This window comes from Pygocentrus nattereri, chromosome 2 (genome assembly GCF_015220715.1).
Source record: "Pygocentrus nattereri isolate fPygNat1 chromosome 2, fPygNat1.pri, whole genome shotgun sequence".
NCBI lineage: Eukaryota > Metazoa > Chordata > Actinopteri > Characiformes > Serrasalmidae > Pygocentrus > Pygocentrus nattereri.
In genome coordinates this window covers 35,617,496-35,644,210 of record NC_051212.1, presented here as the reverse complement: position 1 = coordinate 35,644,210, position 26,715 = coordinate 35,617,496, and the positions used below count along the sequence as shown (strand labels likewise).

At 38.7% G+C, this 26,715-nt stretch overlaps 1 protein-coding gene across 2 annotated transcripts; it reads right to left on the bottom strand.

Annotated features, from left to right (window-relative positions):
* Window positions 1-1,658: 1,658 nt before the first annotated feature.
* Window positions 1,659-23,883, bottom strand: abcf2b (ATP-binding cassette, sub-family F (GCN20), member 2b). Of its 2 annotated transcripts, none has more exons than XM_017719596.2 (15): window positions 23,738-23,883; window positions 21,721-21,899; window positions 20,103-20,315; window positions 19,079-19,261; window positions 11,493-11,664; window positions 11,201-11,296; window positions 10,427-10,529; window positions 8,211-8,306; window positions 7,459-7,578; window positions 5,473-5,562; window positions 3,475-3,585; window positions 3,264-3,326; window positions 2,965-3,093; window positions 2,224-2,427; window positions 1,659-2,118 (listed from the first exon to the last, which is right to left on the bottom strand). In XM_017719596.2, the coding sequence occupies exons 2-15, from the start codon at window positions 21,866-21,868 to the stop codon at window positions 2,002-2,004; spliced, it is 1,845 nt and encodes a 614-aa protein (XP_017575085.1). In that variant the 5' UTR covers window positions 21,869-21,899; window positions 23,738-23,883; the 3' UTR covers window positions 1,659-2,001. The 2 variants fall into 2 exon arrangements, with proteins under 2 accessions (XP_017575085.1, XP_017575086.1); XM_017719597.2 differs by lacking the exon at window positions 23,738-23,883 and adding an exon at window positions 23,529-23,658.
* Between the last annotated feature and the right edge of the window lie 2,832 nt (window positions 23,884-26,715).

The following is a 26,715-nucleotide window of genomic DNA, read 5'->3' as shown; positions in this document are numbered from 1 at the left end:
CAGCATATATGTCACGATTTCATGTAACAGCTTTGTGAGGTAGCATTTAGAGACATTAACTCTTGAGACATCTGGTTCCTTTCACCACCACTGCAAACATTCTCTAGAACAGCATCTCTCAACAAACTCTGAATGACTTTGCTTACATTTTAACCACTAAATTATGCACACATTTTGGAAAAGTCGATGGAATTTCTCTTTAAGGTCATTCTTTGCTATGTTACCCAAGTGCTTGCAGATATGCAAGATGAGCCTTGATCATATGAGAGATGGCAGTAGGTCTGCTTATGTAGACTGGAACAATGAAGATACTTAACAGATATTTAATTTGATTCATTTGTTTAAAGGTCCATTACTTGGGATGACCAGAAAGCTGAATTCATACTAAGCCTATACAACACAATGTGCTTTCTGAATCATTCCTGCATCCCGTTTCATTTGAACTGTATCAAGATAGAACTCTTGACCTTACCATTTCAACCATGTCGGCCAAACTTCAGATTAATTCAATGTAATTGCATTTATGATATTAAATGAAAACAAAACCAACACTGATAGCTAGATTCTGGTAGATTTGTGTACAACCCCAATTCCAATGAAGTTGGGACGTTGCGTAAAACAAATAAAAACAGAATAAGATGATTTGCAAATCCTTTTCAACCTATATTCAATTGAATACACTACAAAGACAAGATATTTAATGTTCAAACGGATAAACTTTATTGTTTTTTGCAAATATTCACTCATTTTGAATTTGATGCCTGCAACACATTCCAAAGAAGTTGGGACAGGGGCATGTTTACCACTGTGTTACATCACCTTTCCTTTTAACAACACTCAATAAGCGTTTGGGAACTGAGGACACTAATTGTTGAAGCTTTGTATGTGGAATTCTTTCCCATTCTTGCTTGATGTACAACTTCAGTTGCTCAACAGTCCGGGGTCTCCGTTGTCGTATTTTGTGCTTCATAATGCGCCACACATTTTCAATGGGAGACAGGTCTGGACTGCAGGCAGGCCAGTCTAGTACCTGCACTCTTTTACTACGAAGCCATGCTGTTGTAACACGTGCAGAACACGTGCAGTTCAGCATTAATGGTGCCTTCACAGATGTGCAAGTTAGCCATGCCATGGGCACTAACACACCCCCACACCATCAGAGATGCTGGCTTTCGAACTTTGCGCTGATAACAATCCGGACAGTCCTTTTCCTCTTTGGCTGCAGTGCTGCCTGAGGGATCGAAGGTCACGGGCGTTCAATGTTGGTTTTCTGCTTTGCTGCTTACTTACAGTGAATTCTCCAGATTCTCTGAATCTTTTGATGGTATTATGGACTGTAGATGATGAAATGCACATTGAGAAACATTGTTCTTAAACTGTTGGACTATTTGCTCATGCAGTTGTTCACTGAGTGGTGAACCTCGCTCCATCCTTGCTTGTGAACGACTGAGCCTTTCAGGGATGTTCCCTTTATACCCAATCATGACACTCACCTGTTTCCAATTAATCTGTTCACCTGTAGAATGTTCCAAACAGGTGTTTTTTGAGCTTTCCTCAACTTTCCCAAACTTTTATCCCAATATCTTTGGAACGTGTTGCAGGCATCAAATTCAAAATGAATGAATATTTGCAAAAAACCATAAAAAGTTTATCCATTTGAACATTAAATATTTTGTCTTTGTAGTGTATTCAATTGAATATAGATTGAAAAGGATTTGCAAATCATCGTATTCTGTTTCACACAACGTCCCAACTTCATTGGAATTGGGGTTGTAGAATTCTGCACATGTCGAAGGGCCAGAAGATATATGCAGTCGATTTTTGATCTGCCATGACTGCACATTGATGCACTGAAATGCAATTTACAATCCACTCTCAAAAGTTTTAGGGGAAGTCCAAAAAACAGTGCTGTTTGAAGTCCTTAGATTACATGCATATAATAAGAGGAGCAAGAAAATAATCTATCCATGATATAGAAGGAAAAGTCCAGTTTTTAGAGCTTTAAACGTCATGCGTCTGTTTATCGATTTTTGACTTCAAATGCTCCTTGTATGCCAGAATGTCCCCGTTCCATTTCGTGATGGTCTGCTTCTCACACACCCAGATCTCCTGAGCCACCTGAATTAAAACGCAATTTAGTTACATTCAGCATTTTTAATATCTGGACAGTGATCACTAAATGCTGAAATCATTGAAGGCTCCATCTACAAAAGTAATGCATACCTGCTGGATAAGTCTGAAGTCGTGACTGACCAGCATCATCCCTCCCTCAAACTCACTGATGGCATCAGCTAGTGCATCAATTGTCTCAATATCCAAGTGATTAGTCGGTTCATCCAGGAACAGCATGTGGGGGTTCTGCCAGGCCAGCCAGGCAAAGCAAACACGGCACTTCTGACCATCTGAGAGGTTTCTAATGGGGCTCACCTGGAGGAGGAGCTCAAAGGTTAATTACAATGGTAATGGTGAGAACCAGTGGTCATGACATCTACAGCAAATACAGCCATTTTATTTACTGTTCAAAACCACCAGTGAACCTGTTACTCCTGTGAGTTTATATGTAATGTAAACCCTGGTGAAAGAGGGATGAATTGGAAACAAATCTGTTTTCTTTGGGTACCACTTTGCCTATAACAATCTGCATATACCTCTTTGCCATAAATGCATTAAAAAAAATCATTTAGTCCAAAACTTTCTCATATAGATATATGTTTTCTGGAACTACATGACACTCTGAAAACTACCTGACACTGTATAACAATGAACAAAAGTACCTCACTTAGCTAAAACAATAGCAACTGCAAGCTAGAAACCTGAATTATATATGTGCTTTTGTCCATTTTTAAGGACAGAAAATTGTATCAATTTGAATTTTGGCCAAACTGCTGCTTCAATACTCAAGACACCAAAACTGATTTAACATTGGTTAACATGATAAGTAATCATCTCAATTCACTCACACACCTGTTGTTTGCCTGTAAGGCCATAGCGTCCAATGATCTTTCTCATCTCTTCTTTCTCTTTGATCTCTGGGTAGCATTTCATCATATACTCAAGGGGCGACAGATCTAACTCCAGCTGTTCTGTCAGATGCTGCGGTACACAAACAATAGAAAACTCAATAAGTCAAAAGTCAAAACATTTCAAGAAAACAATACTAGGTGAAACGTAAGCACTACATTAAAGTCTTTGCAGAATATTCTAGCAAGCATTTCACAAAAAAATAATCATATTAAAACTTAGTAATTTAATATATAGCTCACCTGGTGATACCTGCCAATCTTTACATGTGAATGCTTTCTGATCATACCATCAGTTGGGAGGAGCTAGGAAAAAGAACAAAAAGGCAAAAAAAAATTAGGTTTAAAAAAATAGGTTTAAGTGGATTCTTTTCACATAATAATGCAATTCAAGTCAGTAAAATCAACTAAATAACATTTATTTATTATTGAAATACTGTTACCCCCAACTGACCTCTCCCATCAACAGTTTCAGTAGTGTGGACTTCCCAGCTCCATTGGGCCCCACTAGAGCCACCCGTGTGTCCAGGTCAATGCCAAACTCCAAGTTCTTATAAATATATGGCTTTTACAAAAAAAAACAAGGTAAGTTAGTTGTTATTAAACGAACACATACAACCCCAATTCCAATGAAGTTGGGACACTGTGTAAAACATAAATAAAAACAGAATACGATGATTTGCAAATCCTTTTCAACCTATATTCAATGTTCCAAAGAAGCTGGGACAGGGGCAACAAAAGACTGGGAAAGTTGAGAAATGCTCAAAAAACACCTGTTTGGAACATTCCACAGGTGAACAGGTTAAGTGGAAACAGGTGAGTGTCATGATTGGGATTTGATGATTGGGTATAAAGGGAACATCCCTGAAAGCCTCAGTCATTCACAAGCAAGGATGGGGTGAGGTTCACCACTTTGTGAACAACTGCGTGAGCAAATAGTCCAACAGTTTAAGAACAATGTTTCTCAATGTGCAGTCGCAAGGAATTTAGGGATTTCATCATCTACAGTCCATAATATCATCAAAAGATTCAGAGAATCTGGAGAAATCTCTGCAAGTAAGCGGCAAGGCAGAAAACCAACATTGGATGCCCGTGACCTTCGATCCCTCAGGCGGCACTGCATTAAAAACTGACATCATTCTGTAACGGATATTACTGGGGAAGCTGTGGGCTGGAGGTTAGGGAACTGGCCCTGTGACCTCCTTGAGCAAGACACCTAACCCCTAATTGCTCACCGGGCGCCGTGGATAGGGCTACCCACCGCTCCGGGCAAGTGTGCTCACTGCCCCCTAGTGTGTGTGCATTCACTAGTGTGTATGTGGTGTTTCACTTCACAGATGGGTTAAATGCAGAGGTAGAATTTCCCTGGTTGTGGGATTAAAAAAGTATCACTTAACTTAATTCACATGGGCTCAATAACACTTCAGAAAACCACTGTCAGTGAACACAGTTTGTCGCTCCATCTACAAGTGCAAGTTAAAACTCTGCCATGCAAAGCAAAAGCCATATATCAACAACACCCAGAAACGCCGCCAGCTTCTCTGGGCCCGAGCTCATCTGAGATGGACTGACGCAAAGTGGAAAAGTGTCCTGTGGTCTGACGAGTCCACATTTCAAATTGTTTTTGGAAATCATGGACGTCGTGTCCTCCGGGCCAAAGAGGAAAAGGACTGTCCGGATTGTTATCAGCGCAAAGTTCAAAAGCCAGCATCTCTGATGGTGTGGGGGTGTGTCAGTGCCCATGGCATGGGTAACTTGCACATCTGTGAAGGCACCATTAATGCTGAAAGGTACATACAGGTTTTGGAGCAACATATGCTGCCATCCAAGCAACGTCTTTTTCAACGGAGACCCCGGACTGTTGAGCAACTGAAGTTGTACATCAAACAAGAATGGGAAAGAATTCCACCTACAAAGCTTCAACAATTAGTGTCCTCAGTTCCCAAACGCTTATTGAGTGTTTTTAAAAGGAAAGGTGATGTAACACAGTGGTAAACACGCCCCTGTCCCAACTTCTTTGGTTGCAGGCATCAAATTCAAAATGAGTGAATATTTGCAAAAAACAATAAAGTTTATCCGTTTGAACATTAAATATCTTGTCTTTGTAGTGTATTCAATTGAATATAGGTTGAGAAGGATTTGCAAATCATCTTATTTTGTTTTTATTTGTTTTACACAATGTCCCAACTTCACTGGAATTGGGGTTGTAAACAGTAATAAATCACTAGAAAATGTAGATGCTTTATGTGTAGCTTTATTTAAATAAACTGTATTTCCAGAACTACATATTTATGATTAATATGATCAGGCAATAATTGTCATTTACTTTTCCAACTTCTATAACTGTGTATCACAGTGGTTTATTGGAATGCTGTGTAAAATTTGACAAAACATCCTCTGAGTGGGGAACCATGCAGTTTGCCAATAATTTTGTGCTGGGCTTCATACATACCGTGTCCTCAGAATATCTGAAACAAACATTCTGCACCATGATGACAGGAGGGGGGATCTTCCCACAGGGAGGAAAATAAAATGACAGAGTCTAGAGAAGGGAAGAACAGAAGCTCAAGGTTAAATAAAATAAAAAGGAATCTCATGATTAATGTACACCGAAAAAGCTATGCACTGAGTGTACTTAATTCACATGTGTACATCATTCCCACATCAATAAAATATACAGTACTGTTCAAATGTCAAAAAGCTCCTTTGTTTGATTTGTAAATGTGGCATCTGCCCATCAACTGGGGTGTGTTGACAGCAGCGAGAGCCGGCAGGAAGCTGGGGCCTAAATTCCAAGCCCACACCCGCAAAGACACGGGGAAGAGAACGAAATCTGCCAGGGAATGGAGGACGATAGGGAAGGCTATTCACCTCACATTCGACCCCAGCTGGTGTGATTAGGGGACAGACACATGCCACAGTAAACTTTCTTCTTTTTTGTCTATTTTCTTTTCTCAATAACAGCTTTTGACAACTACAAATCCTACATCAGACTACATCAACAAAATTTTGTCTTTGAGTTTACTTATTTTTGTACTAATTGCCTTGATGTATACTGTATGTCCAAAAGTATCCAGACAGCCCTTCGTAAGTAAGTGAATTCAGGTACTTGCATGCTCACTGCTGACACAGGTGGTCAGCTGCATATAGAGCTCATATAACATCCAAACAAAGCACTGCCATGAGAACGAGATGCTCTAGATCTCATACCTGAGGTTAAGGTTACTGTGCTAAAACCAAGTAATCGCCAGCTAGAGGGGTATAAAGATCCCCAGCACTGCCTTGAGGAGCCATGTTCTCTTCAGTGATGAAGCACTATTTAATATATTTTGCAATAGCTGGAGTGGTGTTTGTGATCCAGAACGAATCATCCAACATCAATACCTGATCTCACTAATACTCTCCTGGCAGAACGATCTAACATGTAGTGTAAGGCCTTCTCACTTCAGTAAAACCATATCGTTTCTACACTCTATGTCCTTTTTATCAGGTTTACTCACTATATAGATGCACTTTGTAGTTCTACAATTGCAGACTGTAATCCATCTGTTTCTCTCCACACCTTTAGCCCCTTGCATGCTGTTCTTCCAATGGTCAGGACCCCGACAGGACCACCACGGAGCAGGTATTATTTGGGTGGTTGATCAGTCTAAGTACTGCAGTGACTTGGTGGTGGCGGTGTTAGTGTGTGTTGTGCTGGTACAAGTGATTCAGACAGAGCAGCTGGATTTTTTTTTTTTTTTTTTACACATCTCAGTGTCCCTGCTGTACTGAGAATAGTCCACCGAGCAAAAGTATCCAGCCAACAGGTTATATCCTGTAACCACTGATGAAGAACCAGAGGGTAACTAACATAAACCGCGCAGCAAGAGATGAGCCATCACCTCTAACTTCATCTATCAGGTGGCCTAATAAGGTAGGAGTGTCTAATAGAGTAGACAGTGTGTGGACACAGAGAGCATTGCTGTGTGTGATCCACTCATACCAGTGCAATTCCTTCTTCACAACAATATACAAAATAGTCAAACTGCCTAGTCTTTTATGCTGACCTCATTTGCATGCTGTAAACAAGTTTCTTATTTTAAGACCATACATTTAGCTGAAGGACTGTTTCTAATCACATGTAAAATTAAATAGATTTCAAGTTTATAGAAGAGACCTTGTCTTACATAGTATTAGTGACCTAGATGGCCAAACATCCAGTTTTTCCAATTCTTTTTCTGATGTGACAAACAGCACTGACCATGACTTTCTTCCCTTTCTGATTTCAATGTAGTTACACAAAAAATGCTTAAATCACCTCTGGGAAAGTAATTAATCAAACATTACACTGTTTCAACATCACACATTGGGCAATGGCTACTGGTACACAAGATATGTCACAAGAAGTTCAACCATGACCAGAGTGAGTGACTGTGTGAATTTGTGTGTGCTAGACCTTGTCGTTGACTACACGGGAAGTCAAGCCTGAGGCCACCATCTTCTGCAGTGTCTTCTCTTTGCTCTGAGCCTGGCGGGCAAGTTTAGCTGAGCCGTGACCAAATCGAGCAATATAGTTCTATATGGAGACAGACACAGACAGAAAAAAAGTTCACTTCAATGTTTACTAAGAATGTGAGAATTATTGGCATACTAGTTGCAATTAAAGTAAATATACTCCCAAAAAACAAATACGAGATGAAATAGTATTATAAATGGAAAGAGGATTCTGCTTCAAAATGCATTACAGACCATTTTCAAAAAGTTCTTTTCTTTTGTCATATACGCTGCTTAGAGCAGGCTCACACCTCATCCTACTAATCAGCTAATTAACAAGCCCTTTGTGATCTGAAGTGGGTGTTTTAGAGCAGGAAAATGTGCAGATCAAAAGAAACTCCAGGACCTGAGTGATTTAGAGAAGGAGAGGCAGACTACAGTCCTAGAGGGCCGGAATTCAGCACAGTTTGGTGAATTTGTCGTTAAAACACATTCAACTTGGTGTTAAACTACCAGATAGAGTAGGTGTGTTTAAAGCATTTGAGAAAGTCACCAATAAACAATTAACCACAGGTCACCATCCCTGATTGAGTGTGACAGAGCAGTCTACTATCAGAAAATTTTAAAGGGACAGAATGATCAGGTGATTTTTTTTATATTCACAGAGCACTGTGAGGCAGTTCCAGGCATGTCCACAAGGTAGCAGTGTTTTACCTTCATGTGCGCTATCTGGTCCTGCTCCCAGTTGTAGCGTTTCATCTGGTTCTCCTCCAGCTCCTCCCTCGTCTTTACGTACTGATCATAATTACCCTTCAATCAAAAGTAGACCCATCTGTCAGTACACAGTAGACAGAATAATGCACAGTCCCTTTACTTTCTTTTTGTTACTTTTGTTTTAGGCAAAATGAACAGTGTCCTAAAACAATTTAGGTCTTTCTATTTGAAATCACTACACTTATGATGCACTTATGGCTACCCTTGTGCGCTCTGACATGATTAACGGACAGCAAGGTAAATACTGATTGCAGTCCTGTGACCTGAAGTGATAATATAGCATTATTAAAAGAACTTTGTAACATTAAGAATACAAAATTTTGATTTTGTAAAAAAAAAAAAAAAAGCAGGACACAGGAAGCACAGGCTCTTTTAGGGCTTTTAGGTTGAGTGACATTGAGTGACTTTGTTTCTCCAGACAGACTAGTAAGTTAATACACTTGGAAATGCAAAAGAATAATGAAGCATCATGTCCTGCAATGAAGCATTCAGTCCTTCTAAATATAGACAAGAAGCCAGAAGAAAGTAGAAGAGAAATGCTAAGATAATCCTACTGACAGAGAGGTGCTATTCTTACAGAGACAAAAAAAAAAAAAAATCAACACTGCTACAAAACTTTTCAACTTTTTTTAACTTGTGGTAGTGTAACAGCTGTAAATGGTATGACTGCAAAAAGCACTATCCTTTCCTTCTTCAGGAGATCTTCTGCCATGCAGAGTATCTCCAACACATACTAATCATATATCCAACTCTAATTTTGGGACTTTTTTGGGTTGCACCAAAATTTAGGCACCTGAAAATGGCCAAAAATAGCAATTTTAGATTTTGGCCAGAAGCACTAAATGTCTGAAATATTTGACAATTGAACAAAGGTTAAATAGGCAACGTATCAAACAAAGTGCTGTTTGTTCCTTTCACCCTCGTACGCCAGTAAGCACAGACACAATCAAACATTTTAAGCACCAGCATGTCAGCTGTGTGGAACTACTTTTCAGTTTCCATGAAGGACATTCTATTAGACAAGCAATTTATAATTAGTGTACCATACAAGAGTGGATACATGACATGAGAACATCTCCACTACAGGTTGGATACCATGTGAAAACATAAAATCCTGCTCAATACACAGAATACACATAACAGAAAGTCTCTGATAGCACTCTCGATGCAGTCTGTAGTTGCAGTTTCTGAAAATTCATGAACAACAGGGCAAAAATGCAAAGTATAACTAAAAACAATGGGATTCATTCCCTTGGATGACCTACACTTCTCTTTGTTTCAAGGCATATTCTGTAGCCTACATGCTGTAATAGTTTTAGTAAGTTTATTTAATGTAAACTTTTTATTTGTCAGATTTCTGTCTCTTTTCAGATTTTTTGAGAACTTTTAGTCCAAGAATAATTTTTTAGTCAAAGATGTTAATTAAATGCAGATACCCTGTATAAATTATGCAAGGTTCTGGTTTAAAAAAGTAAGTAACCTGGTTGCCTTAAAATGTTGAATTAATTGAACTTCTAATAGCAAGTGTGTTTTACATTTACACAACTTACTACTTGAAGCAGTTCAAGAATTTCAAGAACTCAATTTTAAGGCAACCAGGTTACTTACATTTTAAAGTTAAAACAAGCATTTTTACAGTGAATGATGCTTCTTAGAATGTTACTGTATTTGCAGAATAACACATGTGATAATTTATTTTGTACTTAAAACAACCAAATCTCTATACAACCTAATCCTCTTATGCATCAGGTGTAAAACTTTGCTGGGCAGCAGAAGAGCAGTGCCTATATTCAACAGGGGTGGACAATATGATGACATTTATCATTACATTTAATTTAATCATGTTCTATCACCATATGTTTTTCAGTACTTCAAGAACATTAATAAAATAATCCATTACAAAGATATTAGTCCTGTTTAATGAGTATTACCACAACACAACTAATTCTGTGAAATGTTGAGAGATAAGATCACTGTTAAAGACCATTGTCTTCATGGTTTTTAAAAGTATTTTTAAATGTGGCACTTTTCTCTCGTAAGTTATACAACCTCAGAAAAAAAAATATTGCATTAAATGTTGAAGTATCATGATGTTATATGTTTGCCGTATCCTCCACCCCGATTTAGCTTTCACAAGTGCATGTGAAATTACTCACAGTGTAGTATTTGAGTTTCCTGTTGTGCAGATGAATGATGTTGGTGCAAACGCCATTCAAAAAGTCTTGGGAGTGCGAGATGAGTACAAGAATTCGCTTGAACCTAGAAAGGAGGAAAAGGACCATTAAAATAACTAAGAACACTGACAACAATTTTAACATAGAGGCTACTAGCATGCAACCTTGAAAACAAATGTACACAATTTTTCCTTATCCCAAATATAGCCAATGTGTCCAGTTTCATAGATAACATGGCTGAGCCCCTGAAAATGTTTTTTAAATGGATGGCTGGGCCCCTCACGTCCACCTTCTGCTCACTCAGTAGGTAAGATTAAGTAAAATATCCTGCTATTTACTTTAAAGTGTAGCAGTAAAATCACCTCTTTTTTAGGATTGTGTGTGATACATACTGGGTTTTATCATCGTGACTTACAATCCAATTTTTACTGATTTATAATCCAACTTTACTGACCTCATAATTTAATTTTTCATTTACTTAAAAAAATGACTTAATTTCTAATGTGTAGAGTGGAATACCCTGATATCTTTGTTGGCCTATTTCTATGAAATTTTGTGAATATGCCACAATTTCCTGTTAAAGTGCTCCCACCATTTCCTAGGCATCTTTTTTGTTTAAATGGCCAAATGGAAAGCATGACAAATTGCAGAGTTCACAAATACTAAATCAAGAACGAAATGAACAAGCACTCAAATAATTCAAGAGTGTCGTTTTTAATTTAGAAATGCTGTGAGTGGCAGAAATTGAGCACATACGATTTTAGCTCTTCTTCTAGCCACACACAGGCATCCAGGTCAAGGTGGTTGGTGGGCTCATCCAGCAGCAACATGAAGGGCTTAATAAACAGAGCTCTGAGAGTGTGGAGAACACAAAAAGAGAGGGAGAGGGAAAGAAAAAGCAAGAAGAGACAGAAGTAAATACCAGATACAAACTATGATAAATATGCATCCTTAGGTATTTTAAAAAGAGATACATAAATCTTTCTTTCTCAAAAACTTTTCAAAATCAATAACAAACAATTTTTCCCACACTTTAGTGATGTTTTACCTGGCCAGTGAGACACGCATTCTCCAGCCACCACTGAAGTCCTTTAGCTTTTTGCGTTGCATGGCTGGAGTGAAGCCCAAACCATACAGAATCCGTGAGGCTCGAACTTCAGCTTTGTCTGCGTCCAGCTCCTCCAAACGCTCATAAATCTCCATCAGTTTCTCACACTCTGCTATAGGAATGAGAAAAGCATAGATTTCAATTTGTTTTTGAGGTTTAATTTTTCCATACTGTGCTGTAAACAACAACCCCAATTCCAAAAAAGTTGGGACGTTGGGTAAAATATAAATAAATGCAAATAAAAACAGAATACAATGATTTGCAAATCTCATAGCCCTATTTTATTCACAATAGAACATAGAATGCATATCAGATGTTCAAAGTAAGACATTTATCATTTCATGAAAAATATTAACTCATTTAGAACTTGATGGCAGCAGCACATCTCAAAAAAGTTGGGACAGGGCCACGACCAGCATTACAGACAACAGTCTGTAAACGTCTGGGAAGTGAGGAGACCAATTACTGGAGTTTTGGGAGAGAAATGTTGTCCCATTCTTGTCTTGTAGGATTGTAGCTGCTCAACAGTCCTGGATCTTTTTGCCAGATTTTTGTTTCATGATGCGTCAAAGTGCTCTTCTCCTATGAAACCATGCTGAACTTCAAAATTTGATTAATCTAACCACAGAACAGGTTTCTATTTTGCCTCAGTCCATTTTAAATGAGCTTTGGCCCAGAGAAGATGACAGTGTTTCTGGATTGACATATGGCTTCTTCTCTGCATGAAACAGCTTTAATTTGCATTTGTGGATTGCACAGCAAATCATGTTCACAGGGAATGATTTCTGGAAGTGTTCCTGAGCACATGCAGTGATTTCCATTACAGAATCACACCTATTTTCAACGGAGTGCCACCTGAAGACCCGAAGATCACAAGCATCCAATTCTGACCTTAGACCTTGCGTACAGGGATTTCTCCAGATTGTCTGAATCTTTTGACGACATCATGTGCTATAGATGGTTGGATGTCCAAAGTATTCACAATTTTACATTAAGGAACATTTTTCTGAAATTGTTCCACATTTTTCATAGATTGGTGAACCCCTACCCATCTTTGCATTTGAGAGACTCTGTCTCTCTAAATTGCTCTTTTTATATCCAGTCATGTGAGGATAGGTGCAAATTGCTCCTCAGGCTGTTTTTTTTTTATTATTAGTAACACTTACTTTTCCAGCTTTTTGTTGCCCCTGCCCCAACTTTTTTGAGATGCGTTGTTGCCATCAAGTTCTGAAAAAAGGTAACATTTTTCATGAAATGGTAAAATGTCTCACTTTCTTTTTTTTTTTTATTATTTTCTTTTAAGAGCAAGACCAAAAGCAAACATATAACAGCATTAATTACAAGAAAATAGAGAACAGCACTGTCTATGCTCAAAATTTTTCCCCATTTTCTCCCCCAAACATTTTGGTCCACCCCCAATCATACCAACCCACAGAGGAGCAAAACTGAATAACATAATGAATTGAGTCTGTAAAAAAAATAAAAAAAAAAAAAAAAATAAAAAAATATATATATATATATATATATATATATATATATATATATATATATATATATATATATATATTAATAATAAATAAATAAATAAATAAATAAATAAAAAATCACAACAAAAATGCACAGAAAGGAGAAAAAATATATATAATTAAATAGATACATAATAATAATAAAATAATAATAATAAATAACAAAAAAACAAACAAAAACAAACAACAACAAACAAAAAAAAAAAAAAACACACAATTGTGAATGAATATGAATTATAGTAGTTCTTCAAGTTCAGTCAGCCGGCAATGTTGAAAGCGAATCAACATAGGAAAGAAAAGAGTTCCACTTGGTGTAAAATGAGGCAGTGTTACCTTTCAGGGTACATGACATCTTTTCCACTTTGAGAAAATGCAGTACATCTTGAAGCCAAAAAGCAACAGAAGGAGGTTTTGAAGATTTCCATAGAAAAAGAATACGGCGTCTAGCCAGTAAGGAGGTGAAGGCCAAAACCTGTGCTTGCCCTCGAGTAAGTGAGGGTAATTGAAGAGAAAGGCCAAATATTGCCACCATAGGACAGATATCTATTTCCACCTCCAAAACCTTGGACATGATATCAAAATAACAGTTCCAAAACCTCTGCAAGACTGGGCAATAAAAAAAACATGTGACTCAGATTACAAGGAGAAATTGAACACCTATCACACTGATCATTGACTAAGTTGGGATAAAATTTAGATAATTGAAATTTTGAACGGTGCATTCTATGCAAAACCTTAAACTGAATGAATTGGAGCCTTGCGCAGGGTGAACAAGACTGCACCACATTAATCGCTCTAACTCACCATTGATCGGAAAGAGAAATGCCCAACTCCTTTTCCCAAGCACATATAATTTTACACACATCAGGTACCTCTAAATTTAGAAGAATCAAATACACTCTAGATATAAGCGATTTATTGGAAGGATCTAAAGACAATAAATCATCCCAAGGCTGCCTTATAGGGCAGCCAGGGAAGAGAGCTAAGGCACAGTGTCTGATCTGGAAATACCGAAACAGATGCGAAGAGGGCAGGTTACGCTCACAGGCCAGTTGGGCAAAGGTGCAAAAGGTCCCATCTTTAAAAAGGTCACCAAAAGATGTTATACCCCTCTTGTGCCAAGTAAGAAAGGCAGTGTCAGAAAGAGATGGGGAAAATAAATGATCATTCAAAATAGGCATTAGCAAAGAAGAATTTAAAATGGCGTCTAAACTGACACCAAATACGAAGAGTGGAAATCACCACTGGGTTTTTGGAAAAGTTTTTAATCTTAAGTGGTAAGGGAGAGGTGAGTAGAGCAAGTGGAGAAGATGAGACACAAGTTTGAGTCTCCAATCTGCACCACAACAACTCTGGAGAGTGAAGCCAATTAAGTATTTTATGAACATGTGCTGACCAATAGTAGAATGAGAAGTTGGGAAGGGAGAGGCCTCCATCAGATCTGAATCTCTGTAAAATTAATTTACTCACTCTGGGAAGCTTGCCATTCAAAATAAAAGAGATAATAAGCTGATCCAAATCTTTAAAAAACTTTTTAGGTAAATATAAAGGAATAGACTGAAACAAAAAAAGAAATCTAGGCAAGACATTCATCTTTACAGCATTAATTCTGCCCAACAAGGACAAGGGAAGGGATTTCCACCTCTGCAAGTCCAATTTAAGTTTATTCAATAAAGAGGTGAAATTATTGCAAAAAAGAGATGGTAGGGTGCGAGAAACATGTATCCCCAGATATTTAAAACCAGTTGGAGCCAATTTAAATGGTATAGTGGAGTAGTTAAATGTCAGGGCCAATGCATTGACTGGATAACACTCACTCTTCTGCAAATTTACTTTATATCCTGAAATTAAGCCAAATGTGTTTAGCAGAGACAGAATTGATGGGAGAGATGAGGCGGGGTCAGTCACATATAATAACAGATCGTCAGCGTACAACGATAGTTTCAGCTCGACACCAGCACGTACAATACCCTGAAAAAGTGGAAGGGATTTCAAAGCAATAGACAAGGGCTCAATAGCTAAAGCAAACAATAAAGGTGACAATGGGCACCCCTGTCTTGTCCCACGCTTCAACGAAAAATACTCAGAGCGGACACCATTTGTATGCACACTAGCTTGGGGAGCAGTGTATAAAAGTCTAATCCAGGAAATAATTTTATCTCCGAATCCAAATTTATGCAGCACTAAAAATAAAAAATTCCACTCGACTCTGTCGAACGCTTTTTCTGCATCTAAAGAAATAACTAATTCAGGAAAAGAACAAGAATGTTCCATAAATATAGCATTCAAAAGCGTCCGGACGTTGAAAAAAAGCTGGCGCCCCCTAATAAATCCATTTTGATCATGTGAAACAACCCCGGGCAGAACACGCTCCAGTCTCAATGCCAGAGCCTTGGCCAAAATCTTTACATCTACATTCAAAAGAGAAATAGGTCTATATGATGCACAGAAATCCGGGTCCCTGTCCTTCTTAAGAAGAAGTGAGATAGAAGCTTGAGTCATCGTGTGTGGCAAAGTTCCAGAGGACAAAGACTCCTCAAAAACCGCTAAAAGAACAGGAGCCAATTTGTCAATAAACTTTTTAAAAAATTCAATAGGGAACCCATCTGGACCAGGAGCCTTATTTGTCTGCATAGCTTTAATAGAAATACCAATTTCTTCTAGGCTCAGAGGTGAATCAAGAGATTCTGCATCTGGTAGATCCATGATGGGAAACTCTAAGCCATCCAAGAAGGCAGACACCTCATCGTCAGACGCAGCTTCCGATTGATAAAGTTCCGAATAAAAAGATTTAAAAATTAATGGACAGTGGATCCGAACACAGCTCACCCCCCGGACCATTTATTTGAAAAATCGATTGAGAAGCTGCACGTCTTTTTAACTGATGGGCCAATAACCTAGAGGCTTTGTCACCATATTCATAGTAACTGCTGCGCGCATGTAAGTGGAGGCGCTCTGCACCGGAAGTAGTAAGAAGATCAAATTTAGTTTGAAGATCCAATCGACGCTTCTGCAAAGCGGAAGTTGGGTTGAGTGCATTGAGTCTATCAAGCTCAGCAATTTCAGTCATCAGATCCTGCACTTCATGTTTCTGCTTCTTGTTGGAATAGACAGCGTAGGAAATAATCTGCCCTCGTAAATAAGCTTTAAGGGATTCCCACAAAAGAGAAGCTGATGTAGAATCATTTTTGTTGTTGATAAAATCGTCTATAGAAAAATTGATAAATGAATTGAAGGCAGGATCCGACAACAGCAGCGAATTAAATCTCCAGGGTGGTGGGACAGAAGGACGGTTAGATAACTTCACATTGACAGTTAAGGGGGCATGGTCAGACAACACAATAGGATGGTAATTAGATGAAATGACCCTTGAAGAGAGAAAGCTATCAAAAAAAAAAAAATCAATCCGAGAATATGTTTTATGTGGATGAGAATAGAAAGAAAATGTTTTAGCACTAGGATTATGAACTCTCCAAGGATCAAGAATAGCATTGTCAGTTAAGAAATCAAAAAGCACTTGAGACGTAGCAGAGCGGGTTATCATGGGAGGGGCTGAATGATCTAAAACTGGATCAATAACACAATTAAAATCTCCACCAAGTATCAAGAAATGAGTATTCAGAGATGGTATCGAGCTGAGTAATCCTGTCATAAAGTTTGGATTGTCGAAATTGGGGGCATAAACATTCACAAGCAACACAGGGGTATTAAATAGATGACCTTGCACAATCAGATACCTGCCATTCACATCTGCAACAACATTCCCAGGAACAAACTGAATTCCCTTTTTAATCAAAATTGCAACTCCTCTGGTTCTAGAATTGAATTTAGAGTGAAAGAACTCACCAACCCAAGAGAATTTCAATCTAAGATGATCCTCATTCCTATGGTGTGTCTCCTGTAGAAATACTACATCAGCAGTTAAATGTTTCAAGTGATTAGATATCTTCAACCGTTTACGTGGATTATTTAAACCTCTAACATTCCAAGTCAAGAAACTTAAAGGGAACTCACCTAACACTGTCTTAAAATTAGGACCAGTCATTTATCATACAATAAATGTGAACCATCGTGCAGGCCAACTGAGAGAAAAAAAAAAAAAAAAGAAAAAAAGAAAAAGGGGACATCAACCCACTCATCCAAAGCATGACTCCCACCCCCCACCCTACTTCCAAACAGACTCCAACGGGAGTCAATCCCAAATGAACAACACTTCTGAAAGAACAGCACAGTGCAAGTACAGACTTTTAGTAAACCCCACAGAACAAGCAAATTTACAACATATTACAAACAGTGTCTCATGGTGCACCCCATTCAATCAATTATTCTTCTCAAACATTTCCATTAATTTCCATTGTAATTATATTTATCACTTTATGTACCTATTTATGTTTATCTCCCCTCTCCCTTCCCCACTCCATCCACATATTTATTCACTTTCAAAAAGCAAGGCATGGAGAGGATGTATGCAAAGGGCAGGATGAGAGAAACAGTCAGTCACCCAGGCATTGTAGAAATGAAGCGCTCAGCTTCAGTAGGAGAAGTGAACTCCCGCGATTCGCCCTTGTATGTAATACGAAGTCGAGCTGGGTAAAACATACCGTACTTGACCCCGTCCATTGAACGAAGTTTACTTTTGATTGTGTTGAAGGCTGCTCTCGCCTTGGCCACTTTGGAGATGAGGTCAGGGTAGATGGAGAGATTCATATCAGAAAAAGTGATTCGTGGACGATTCCTTGCCTCTCTGAGAATCCGAGCACAGTCCTCAAAATAGTGTAACCTCACTATTATTGGACGAGGAGGCCCATCGGGTTTTGGCCGAGGCGCCAAATAACGGTGAGCTCTGTCCACAAGTGGGCTTTTTTCCAAAGAGAGGGCTTCCCTCAAAAGCTCCGACACATTGGAGTTGGACAAAGTGAATCGTGAAGCACGCCGATAATCCTGATGTTCTGACGACGCGAACGAGCCTCCAGGTCCTCGCATTTAGCATCGACTCTGACGAGCTCACTGGAAAGGGACTCAACTCTCGCCCTGAGTCCCACAACCTCATCCGAGAGTGCCGACAGGGAGGTTTCAACTTCAGAAACGGTGCGCACGACTGACCCGAGCTCCGCTCTCAGCGACACGTTGTCTCGGAGAAGCTCAGATTTCATCTCCTGAAGCTCCGTCTGAAGTTTGGAATGATAATCCCTGGAGATAGAGTGGAACTCTGCTGTAAGTGCACGCGTGAGCTCCGAGGTCACCGCTTGTATGATGTCCGATTTTAGAGCTGCGAGCTCTTTGGCGAGGTCGGGGGAAGCGGGCTTCACTCTCGGAGGGGACGCAGCGCCCGAGGCCGAGGAGGCCGCAGTAAGCGCGGGGCCGATGAGAGGCTGAGAGGAAGCCAAACTTTTACTCGCTTTAGGTGGCATGGCGACGAAAACAGACACAGCAAAACGGGTGAGTAGACTAAAACCAAGGCTCAGTCGCGAAAAAAAGGAAATTAACAGTGCACCATAAGTAATAAACAACCTCGCTCTGTGGAGTTCACGTTTTCCACAACCTACGCCATACTGCCCGAAACCGGAAGAAAATGTCTCACTTTCAATGCAAATCATTGCATTCTGTTTTTAATTACATTTATTTATATTTTCAAAGCGTCCCAACTTTTTTGGAACTGGGGTTGTACATCAGCAAATCTGCATGACCTAGAAGCAATTTGACCAGGTTCAGAGAAGATTTTGGGGATGCCTTTTTACAGAAACAATTTGGGCTATTTAGGTGACTACTGAGTTCTAGTGTTTTTGAGCAACCTTAGCCTCATAGCTTCAGTTCTAAACTAAAAAGCAAAACTTGGACTCCAAACATCCCTTGGTTGATTGACTACATTGTATCCTGTGATATGTTCTGTGGATAAGATGAACCATAAAAAAGTCTCTGATAACACATCACTACAGCACTTTGTTAATTTCTTCTATTTGCATTTTTTCCATTGCAAAAAAATCAAGTCGGTGTACTCACAGTCCTCATGGGCTAGTCTCTCTGCTTCCTTCTCTAGTTTGATCCTCTCATCGTCAACCTCCATGACACACTGCAATGCTGTCTTCTCACTGGGAGCCATCTCGCGTGTCAGATGATAGATGTCTATGTGCTCTGGGATGGGAACCTCTCGATGGGCAATAGCAGACAGGAGCATGGATTTTCCTGCCAAAATTATCATAAAGAGACTGATAAATGTTTTTCATAGCTGTCAAACTGCTGGTCAATCCCTTTAGCTCAAAAGTCTATTGTTTTAAGCATCATGTTGTCAGGAGCAAAATACATCATAAAGATCCATATTACCTATGTTATATTAGCCTTAATGAGGCAGCAGAGTCTGTTAGTATTTTCATCCAGGTGGCCAGGTGCTGAATTCCATCAGCAAGAAATTATATGAGACATTTATTTTCGTAGAACACATTCATGAATCCTTTACTCAAAGGCCTTCAGAAATTAAAGGACTCATGTCCTACATTTTTCTTGCATTTTATTTTTTCCTCTGAGGTCCGCTTATGACATTTGTGTGGGTTTATTTACCAACAATAGCCACAATTCATTTTCCAATCGTCTAGGCTGTTTAATTAAAAAATTCTAAAACATTTTTATTACTATATTTTTTAAGACAGATACAGGTAAATGACCTCTGTTTTGACAGGCTGCCCTGTATTGTGCCTCTTTCAATGGGGCTAAATTGCTGTATAGGCTGAATAGGAGAAACAAGAAATTCAGAAACTCCTTTATTTCGGTGCAAGAGAAATTCAGTTTTCCATGATATGGGCCCTTTAAGTTGAAAAATCTGTATAATTTATATAGCTTTATTTATAATTTAGGAAACAATTGACTATTGGTTAACTATTGGTAACCGATAGTATAACACATACGTGGCTGATGGAGAATGTGTAGAAAAATGGAAAATTCTTTTAACATACTCAAGACTATGGCGCTTGCTAATTTTAGTGTGTTTCAGTATCTACTACAATAGCACAAGTCACAGTGTTTGCCATACCTGTTCCATTGAGGCCAATAAGACCGTAGCGTCTGCCTGAGTTCAGCTCCAGGCTTGTGTCACTCAGCAGCTCCTGGCCATGGAACGTAAGCGAAAGACTGCTGATGTGAACATCTGTACTGTTTGGATGGGATGCCAAGACGCCTGTGACTGCTCGAGCTTCCATCTTACGCAATTCAAACTCATCCAGCTCTTTAGCCAAGGCAGTAACATCTGCAGAGTGCAACAAGAAGAGGGATGGATAAGACAGAAAAGAACAAACTCTCCCTTCGCTTGCACAGGAAACATCAAAAACGGTTCAACTGCATGGCAGAAATAGTAATTAATATGAATCAGGCTGAGTTCTGTTTTTAAAAGAGTTTTTAAAAATGTATGTTATAACATCACACTATATTTTGTTACTAAAATAAGTCGAAAACGCTGAATTTTCTAAGCATTAAATAGCAGAAAAATCTGTTTGTTCTCTCTTTAGGTGAGGGCTGGAGTTAGGGTAACTTTCTGGTGGGCCAAATCAAATCTACTACAGAGTTATTTGAGTAAATGAATAAATAGCAGACAATAGTTTTCTTCCACCAGCCAACACTGACCAGCTCTGGTTATTAAAAATAAGTATTAAAAAGTTATTAGAAATATGACAGCAACATATAGGAACTAATGTAACGAATGTTAACTAGGTTGTGGGTTAGCAAACTATTGCTACAATTGCTGCTACAAAGCTAACCTAACGCTGTGTGGCTGGTCTTTGTCTGGGGAGGACAAAACAAAATGTGGGGAGAGCCAACGTTTCTGCAATACTAACAAACACACATGGCGAGACTGACTATGAAAGCAAAAAACGAGAAGCTCGGATTAGAACACAGAGGCAGTGTGAAGTTATGCACTGCTCAGGATGCCATTCCTCCATTATATCTTTACATACATAATAGAACAGCAATCAACTATTTATGTTCAAAATATCGCTTGTAGAACCTTTAACAATCAGCAACATGAGCGACAAATGGTTTGGTTGCATTAGTGCATCTGGTGCATTGATCACAAAAACTGACAGAAAATGCCACAAAAGCTTTACAGCTTTGAAGTTACCGAGAATTTAACCAAAGCCTCTGTAACCTCGTCACAACAAAATCACTTGTCAATTATTTTGTTAGAATTTATGACAGGGATGTCATTCAGAAAACTGCTTGATGGAGTAATTCATCAACACCATCAACGACCTTTGCAATCTACAGATCTAAGTATCACTGATCCATTGCGATCAATTCCATGTAAAGATTTTTACAGCATACAAAGAAGAAATTACCCTGGAGAGGGATCTTCTTTGAATCCTACTCCTTATTTGGTACTTGATATAAATATATCATTTGGCGTTTCTGTTATTTCTTACACCCTCTGTAGCTTAGAATACCGACTCCAAGGTGTATGAATAGCCCACTAGCTTGCAGTGATCCTGCATGCAACAATAAATGAGAATACACAGCAAAATCATTCATATGAACACCTTTCTAAGAGGAAAACTCATCTCAAGTGTAGTTACTGCGTAGTTACACACTAATGATGCTGCTGTATCTTTCACTGTTGGTATTTTTAGCAGTTCTTTGAGTAGATGAATAAAACACACCTCCATTTGCTTCGCCATTTGGAACCACTCCATTTTCCTCCGTTTGCTCTGCCTCCACGTTCACCTCCTCATGCTTTTTGACACGCTGACGAGCTTTGGCTGCCTCCTTCTTCTTTGCAGCCTTCTTCTTAGCAAGGTCTGAGGGCATGGCCGCAGAGCACAGCAACCTGGGGGAAGGGCTACACAGTACACTGTGTGTTATTTATTATCATTATAAATGCAAAGGTCACAGTAATTGTGGTAAATTTAGCAGCGGTCTGCATTCCTAGATACAAATACAATACGCAGCAAAATGAGCACTATGGTCAATCTCAGATATTCCTGTTGCTCTAAGGTTAACGGAGGAAAGCCTGTTCATCATTTCGCAAACTGAAACTGGCCCAAGATGTGGCAATAAATCAGGGGTGAAAATACTGGATCAAATCCAGTCCTTCCACAAACGTTAATTAGCATAGTCAACAGTTCAAGTTTACACAGATATGAATTGTTAAAAAATAAACTATGAGGCAACCACGTAAGGGGGCAAGAAAAAAAATATCATGGTCTTTGAAATTTTTACAAGTACTCTGAAGGTCTAAATGAAAAAGTGAATTGAATAAAAGTGCAGCTTTGAATTTACTTGCTTCGAATGTGTATATCAGTTCCACACATACCAGTAACATTCTTGCCAAAAGTGAGTAAAAACAACAGTAATTGTGATGATTTTACATAGTGCATTTTTGTGGGTCCAATGTCCACATCATGTCCAAAAGGAATCAAGTAAATGTAAAGCAATCATTTTAAATACTATATAATTGTTATTTTTATGTACAATAATAACAAAATGTAGATTTAAACATTAGACTACTTTGAAATTGTATTCAATTGTTCATGATTGTGTTGAACAAGAAGTGAATACATTGACAACGTACTGTAATATCTATTCGCATTCAATTGTATACTGCCTCGAGATCTGAGCTACTTTTAAAATACGATGAATAACGGATAGGATTTTTATTGAAACTTCATTATCAGTGATATACAGCCTTCTCAGTCATTTTACAATCTTCTGCAGCTCCTCAGAACTGACTTTATTTTCATGAACAGCTTCCTATTGTCCTATTAATTAGTTATATGGACTAGTGTATTAGCATCACCTTATACGCTAATCTGGAGCCACACTGGATTTCGTAGTGAAAATACTTCCAAACTTTCCAGACTGGCTGTTTCATAACAGTTTAACAGCTCGCTGATACTGACGAAGGAATTGTGTTAGCTGACAGTTGGAACCTTAAAGTTTCTTCTGCCTTAAAAAAGGTAACTGAGGACGGAGCGACACCCTCGAGCAGAGCGATTTGTGCTGAGAGAGGCTCCGCTGTGGCGCAGCGGTCTGTTGGGCCACCACGAGCAGCCTCGACCGGCCGACTGCAGCTAACTTACCCTCCGCACGGGCAGCTAACGGCCTTAGCCGCCGCTCACTGACTACAGCAGCTCGTTTTACCCTTTGTGGAGACATGACACCGAGCCTTAGGGGCCGTTTTATAACATTTATTCAGGGAAAATCTGTCTGAAACAATAAGTTACAGCAGAGCAGGATGGGAGTTATTAGCCAGCTAACTGCAGCAGGTCTGCACCGGCGCTTTGGCTAACCGGCCGACATGCTAACATTAGCTAGCTTAGCTAACCGGCCTACGGATATTGCGAATTTATTACGAAGAATAAAGGTTTTAATTTTCGAACAGCACAACAGACACAACGGGGTTAGAGTCATTGCTAAGTTAATGTGCATAAAATAAGATTATAAACAGAAAACCCTTGCATTTTCTTACCCCCTCACACTATTACCATCAGCAGCGGCAGCATGACAGCAGCTGACAGCAGGGAGAAAGAAGGAGAGAAAGACAGAGAGAGAGAGAGAGACAGAGAGAAATACAGAGAGAGAGACTAACGGGGCCACGTGAAGCGTGAAACACGGAATAGTGCTGTCAGCTGGTGAGTTAATAAACTAAGTTATAAGCACAGACCCGGCTCTGCTTACCTTGTTGAGCGATAACTGGTGCTGGTGATAGTTTAACGTTATACAGCTGTTATAGAGACCAGCTCTACTTTCCTTAATTGACTCTGAACGTGGTAGTTACAGAGCCCGGCTCTGTTCTCCTTACTTGGTCACTGTTCGAGCCCCGTGTTTGGTTCTGGGCGGAGAGAGTCGAGACCACGCCCACATGTGGGCGGGACCGATCCCTCCAAGCGACAGACACGCAGCTGTAATGCTGCTGAACTAGATGAACAATAATAGAAAACCAGTCTGTCACTTTATTCAGTCTGAACTTTATTCAGTCTGTCACTGTATTCAGTCTGAACTTTATTCAGTCTGAAGTTTATTCAGTCTGTCACTTTATTCGGTCTGAACTTTATTCAGTCTGTCACTTTATTCAGTCTAAACTTTATTCAGTCTGAACTTTATTCAGTCTGAAGTTTATTCAGTCTGTCACTTTATTCAGTCTGAACTTTATTCAGTCTGTCACTTTATTCAGTCTAAACTTTATTCAGTCTGTGACTTTATTCGGTCTGAACTTCATTCAGTCTGTGACTTTATTCAGTCTGAACTTTATTCAGTCTGTCACTTTTTTAGTCTGTCACTTTATTCGGTCTGAACTTTATTCAGTCTGTCACTTTATTCGGTCTGAACTTTATTCAGTCTGTGACTTTATTCGGTCTGAACTTCATTCAATCTGTGACTTTATTCAGTCTGAACTTTATTCAGTCTGTCACTTTATTCAGTCTGTCACTTTATTCGGTCTGAACTTTATTCAGTCTGTGACTTTATTCGGTCTGAACTTTATTCAGTCTGAACTTTATTCAGTCTGTGACTTTATTCAGTCTGTGACTATTCGGTCTGAACTTCATTCAATCTGTGACTTTATTCAGTCTGTCACTTTATTCGGTCTGAACTTTATTCAGTCTGAACTTTATTCAGTCTGTGACTTTATTCGGTCTGAACTTCATTCAATCTGTGACTTTATTCAGTCTGTCACTTTATTCAGTCTGTGACTTTATTCGGTCTGAACTTTATTCAGTCTGTGACTTTATTCGGTCTGAACTTTACTCAGTCTGTGACTTTATTCGGTCTGAACTTTATTCAATCTGTGACTTTATTCAGTCTGAACTTTATTCAGTCTGAACTTTATTCAGTCTGAAGTTTATTCAGTCTGTCACTTTATTCAGTCTGAACTTTATTCAGTCTGTCACTTTATTCAGTCTAAACTTTATTCAGTCTGTGACTTTATTCGGTCTGAACTTCATTCAGTCTGTGACTTTATTCAGTCTGAACTTTATTCAGTCTGTCACTTTATTTAGTCTGTCACTTTATTCGGTCTGAACTTTATTCAGTCTGTCACTTTATTCGGTCTGAACTTTATTCAGTCTGTGACTTTATTCGGTCTGAACTTCATTCAATCTGTGACTTTATTCAGTCTGAACTTTATTCAGTCTGTCACTTTATTCAGTCTGTCACTTTATTCGGTCTGAACTTTATTCAGTCTGTGACTTTATTCGGTCTGAACTTTATTCAGTCTGAACTTTATTCAGTCTGTGACTTTATTCAGTCTGTGACTATTCGGTCTGAACTTCATTCAATCTGTGACTTTATTCAGTCTGTCACTTTATTCGGTCTGAACTTTATTCAGTCTGAACTTTATTCAGTCTGTGACTTTATTCGGTCTGAACTTCATTCAATCTGTGACTTTATTCAGTCTGTCACTTTATTCAGTCTGTGACTTTATTCGGTCTGAACTTTATTCAGTCTGTGACTTTATTCGGTCTGAACTTTACTCAGTCTGTGACTTTATTCGGTCTGAACTTTATTCAATCTGTGACTTTATTCAGTCTGAACTTTATTCAGTCTGTCACTTTATTCAGTCTGAACTTTATTCAGTCTGTGACTTTATTCGGTCTGAACTTTATTCAATCTGTGACTTTATTCAGTCTGAACTTTATTCAGTCTGTCACTTTATTCAGTCTGAACTTTATTCAGTCTGTCACTTTATTCGGTCTGAACTTTATTCAGTCTGTGACTTTATTCGGTCTGAACTTTATTCAGTTTGTGACTTTATTCGGTCTGAACTTTATTCAGTCTGTGACTTTATTCGGTCTGAACTTTATTCAGTTTGTGACTTTATTCAATCACTTTTGCTCGGTCACTTAAACGGGTACTCCAATGATTTTTTCCAAATTTCTGCATAATAAATGTTTAATATGTAAACAAAGTCATTCAGCGTGGTTTGATTTGAGATGCTCTGTTATAGAGAAACTTAAAAGAGTCAGAAATGTTCACAGTGGTGGTGATAGGAACCTGACGTCCACCTCTAAAAGCTTCCTCACAGAAAGTTTTTACATGAAATGGTTATGAATACACTGCCTGATGCCTGAGACATTGTTTTACAGTAGTTTTGTGATAAAGCCTTTGGTCTATAACATGTTTTAATGGTGGAAACATGTAAGACGAGTGTTCTAAGGCAAAGTAGTCCCCAAGGAAAACTTTTTTTTTTTCAGTTTTTCCACTATTTTACCATCATCAACATTACTTATTAAACTCTGTTTTTTTGGATACTAAATAAAATTGCAATATTTGTGATCCCTGGTTCCCATCACCACCACTGTAAAGAAATCAGTGTCTCTACAAATGAACCATTCCATATCAAACTACTCTGAATTACAGTGTTTACACCTCAAACACAGAATCATGCAGATATTTAAAAAAAAATAGTGCATAATATTTTCACATACTAATATTTCCACAGGTGAGTAAAGCCGTCTCAACCCACACTCAGAAGAAATGTTACTTCTGTGAAATAATGACTTAATTTAAATTGAAAGTAGTTTTTCAGAAACTAAAGTGGCTAAAACAGTCTGTACTATTTTAGTACTGAGCAACTTTCAAAACTACAGGGGAGCTTCATCATCTCTCAGTAGAGGAACTGAAGCTTGTTAGGTGTGGTTCTTCTTTTCTTTTCATTT